Source organism: Haliaeetus leucocephalus, unplaced genomic scaffold (assembly GCF_000737465.1).
Source record: "Haliaeetus leucocephalus isolate CR32 unplaced genomic scaffold, Haliaeetus_leucocephalus-4.0 Scaffold182, whole genome shotgun sequence".
Lineage (NCBI taxonomy): Eukaryota > Metazoa > Chordata > Aves > Accipitriformes > Accipitridae > Haliaeetus > Haliaeetus leucocephalus.
Genome location: NW_010972618.1, coordinates 714,957 through 718,127, shown reverse-complemented (window position 1 = coordinate 718,127; position 3,171 = coordinate 714,957). Strand labels below are relative to the sequence as shown.

The 3,171-nt window shown below is 38.0% G+C and overlaps 1 protein-coding gene across 2 annotated transcripts in view; it reads right to left on the bottom strand.

The window, feature by feature from the left end:
* Positions 1 to 375: 375 nt before the first annotated feature.
* SAMHD1 (SAM domain and HD domain 1) overlaps positions 376 to 3,171 on the bottom strand; it is a 31,390-nt gene continuing 28,594 nt past the window's right edge. For both annotated transcript variants that reach the window (XM_010564547.1, XM_010564548.1), the window contains exon 15: positions 376 to 2,202. In XM_010564547.1, coding sequence (XP_010562849.1) covers positions 2,080 to 2,202 — 123 coding nt within the window. In that variant the 3' untranslated portion in view covers positions 376 to 2,079. The remainder of the gene's footprint in view (positions 2,203 to 3,171) is intronic.

Below are 3,171 nucleotides of genomic sequence, written 5' to 3'. Positions count from 1 at the left end.
TGGAAGATCTGCACTTCCACAGAGCAGCATCTGTCCTTTAGAAATACACTTAGTTGTTTATAACTATGCAGTAAGACCATTTTTTTAAAAAGTTTGCACACTGCAATTCCTTAAAAGAATAGTAAAATCATTGTTTATAAATTTATTCTTAGTCCAGAGAGGCTCAGATTAACATGTTTGAGGAAAAGAAATTCTCTGTCTCGGGACTTAACATTAAGTACGAATTTTTGCTTAAACATAAGCAAAAAGATATTTCCCAAGTATAAAGTGCACCTTTTATAGCAGATTCAAAACAAACCCAAGCAGCAATAACAAAATTACATTATTCTGAACAATACTTGATTTTATGCAGATAAGGGAGATAAATGCCTTCACTCTATGATGTTGTTTCTTGGAGCACAATAAGAAGTTCTTTAAAAGCTTTTGAAGTGGTCACAAGCCCTTCTAATAGTTACCTGGTACACCTGCAGATCTGAAATACTGTTAAAGAGATTAACAGCAGAGGCTGCACCTTTAGGCACACGAGCACAGGCACGTAAGAAAGCAGCAGAGCACAAAATGACTCCTAGTTATTTCAACAAATGAAATCTGAGTAAGTACGTGAATACTTATTCTCCTTCCCTCTGCCTAACAGCTATCAGTTCTCATGATAAAAAGGGCAAAGGAAACATAATCAGATATGAAGAAAGTTATGCAGTTCTCTCATAGTGAATTCCCATTGTGTTAATTTTCAGAAACTAACCTAGTCACCCACATTTGGCTGTCAAAACAGAATGCTGAACTTTTCTTTCCCCATTTCAGATATAAAAATCCAAAGCTCATTCCAATTTCTGAGTATTACTGAACCTTTTGCTTTGCATTTTTAGTTTTGAGGGCAGGCTTTTTCAAGCTTTTAGCTTTTGTTTAATGAAAGCAGCCTTCCTCTTAGACCTGAGTTACAGATGAGAGGAAAACAGTCTTCCTCATCCACTTTTTCAACTGGATGGACATTTAGCAACACTCACTTTAGTACTGCCAGTAAGGGACAAATGTAAGAACCCTTATAGTTCTACAAGGGAGAGAAAGATTACACAGGAACAGCAATCGGAGATCCAGAAGAAACAGGGAAGGGATACAAGAATGGAAGAATTCCTGAAGAGCCTGTCTACTAGTACAGTGTAATGCAGAAACAAGGCACACTTGGTGCAAGGAAGAGCAGAGCCAGTGCAGCATCCTGCCAGAACTCACTAACCATGCCAAGAACTGTGCACACGTCCACCTACCTTGACAAACATTCGGGTAGCTCTGCTTTCCTGCAAGCACTCAAACAATGGACGTTTTGAGCAGTTTTTGCAGTTCAGTGTAACAGTAAAAATATAACATTCAATGTATCAAAAATACACTATAAAACAATAAAAGGCTGCATGTCACTGCAATGCATTGTTACTTCAATAAAAATTGTGGTCACACTTATAGCAAGAGGCCTGCATCTTCATCAGCTTTTTGATTACCAGAAAAGTAATCTTTGGTTATTAAAAAGATTCCCCTCTCCCCTCCTTTTATCTTTTTAAATGAAATTTTGTTTTGCTATTCTTCAAGATGCCATCTATGGTTATTTCAAAGTTCTATTACCTCACTATATTTTCAGAAGCATACTTACTCCTCTCTTCCTCAGGTACTGAAAAAAAAACCCACCAAACCCAAAAACCTGAGCTGGAAGTTTTTCTGCTAGCTCATGCAGTATCACAATCATTTAAGAAGGGATCAGGACTAGAAGGAACAGTAACGTGTTTTCAGCACTTCTTGTAATAATGATGAATTGCAATTTTTACAGTTACTCTTGCTACACAGTGCTAATACATTCAAAAATAAATGAGAACTGAGCTTCCTCTGCTGTAATAGGTTGTTAATTTTTAAAAAGTCCATTTGGAATATGCACTTTGTTTAAGTACCTACATTAAAACATACTGTATTGTAAAATGCATTTCTGCATTGTTGCATAAATTCTTACAGTCCAACCAACTGGTTTTTAAAAGAGTTGCTGCTCAGGTTTACTCATCTTCTGAAGAAGCTGACTGAATAGTGCCAAAAGGAAAAGTGTTACTTATCAAAAGGAAGCCTTTGTTTGCAGCTGGGTTCTGCAGCTGTCCTGTGTTCATCATCTCTCATGTTATTCCAGCTTTTCTTCATTGGAGTTAGATGAGGGGCAACCACATCACCATCCTATTATTAGAAGTCAGAAAACATTAATGATAGTACATTCACTTTTGCTTTCTATCCTAAAGCAGGGGAAAAGCTCAGTGTCAGAGTTAATAGAAAAAATAAATCCAAGGTCCTAGAAGCATTGTAAATCAACAAACATTGAAGACTGCACATCCCAGAGATGGAAACTGCTGTAGTCAGTGGTAGCATCTGGTGGGGAGAAAAAAAAAAATTCTCTGCATATCTGAGAAGCCTTCACCCTTGGCAGTTCACCTCTTCCTAAATTATTATCAGCAAATCTAGGAAGATCAGCAGGCTTGTATTTTGGGCATTGGTATATGAACCAGAAACATTATTGTGCTTCCTCTCAATTTGCCACAGTATCTCATTTAAAACTGTTGCAATCTGCCAGCTGTAGGTGCTTGGATGTGCCTTTCACCATCTTAAAGCATATAATGTCGGTAGAGTAACTGGTATAGTCTAAGGCAGTGGTGCCCATCCTTGTCAGATATATACGTTAATCTAGTGCTCAGGCACCACAAACATGGAGGAGAGAGCAATAAGCTCTCTAAGTTTAGAAATAAGCTGGTGAGATACACATTGCTATGTTCTACAACATGCCTGCAAGATGGGTATGCCTGAACTAGAAGAATACGCTTATAGGATACAGCCATACTCTACAAGCTACAAGCAGAGAAAGCCTGTTGCTTCATTAATCTGTAAAAAGCCCTTCTGAAATGAACTGCCCTCAAAAGATGGATGCCATAAGTATGACGTAAGAACAAGCCTTAAAACAAGTTGTTTGTGCCTATAGCTGTAGCTCCAGCATATACGAACACTCCTACTGGGCGGTCTTTCATTTCAGAGGATGTAGCTCTTTCCCCAAATGAGACTTGCAGGCGTCTCTAGCAAGTAAGATGCAAAGTCAGGGATATTAACATACCTGATGAAAAGGAAAAAATACATGGCTCAGAACAAACTGTTCACACT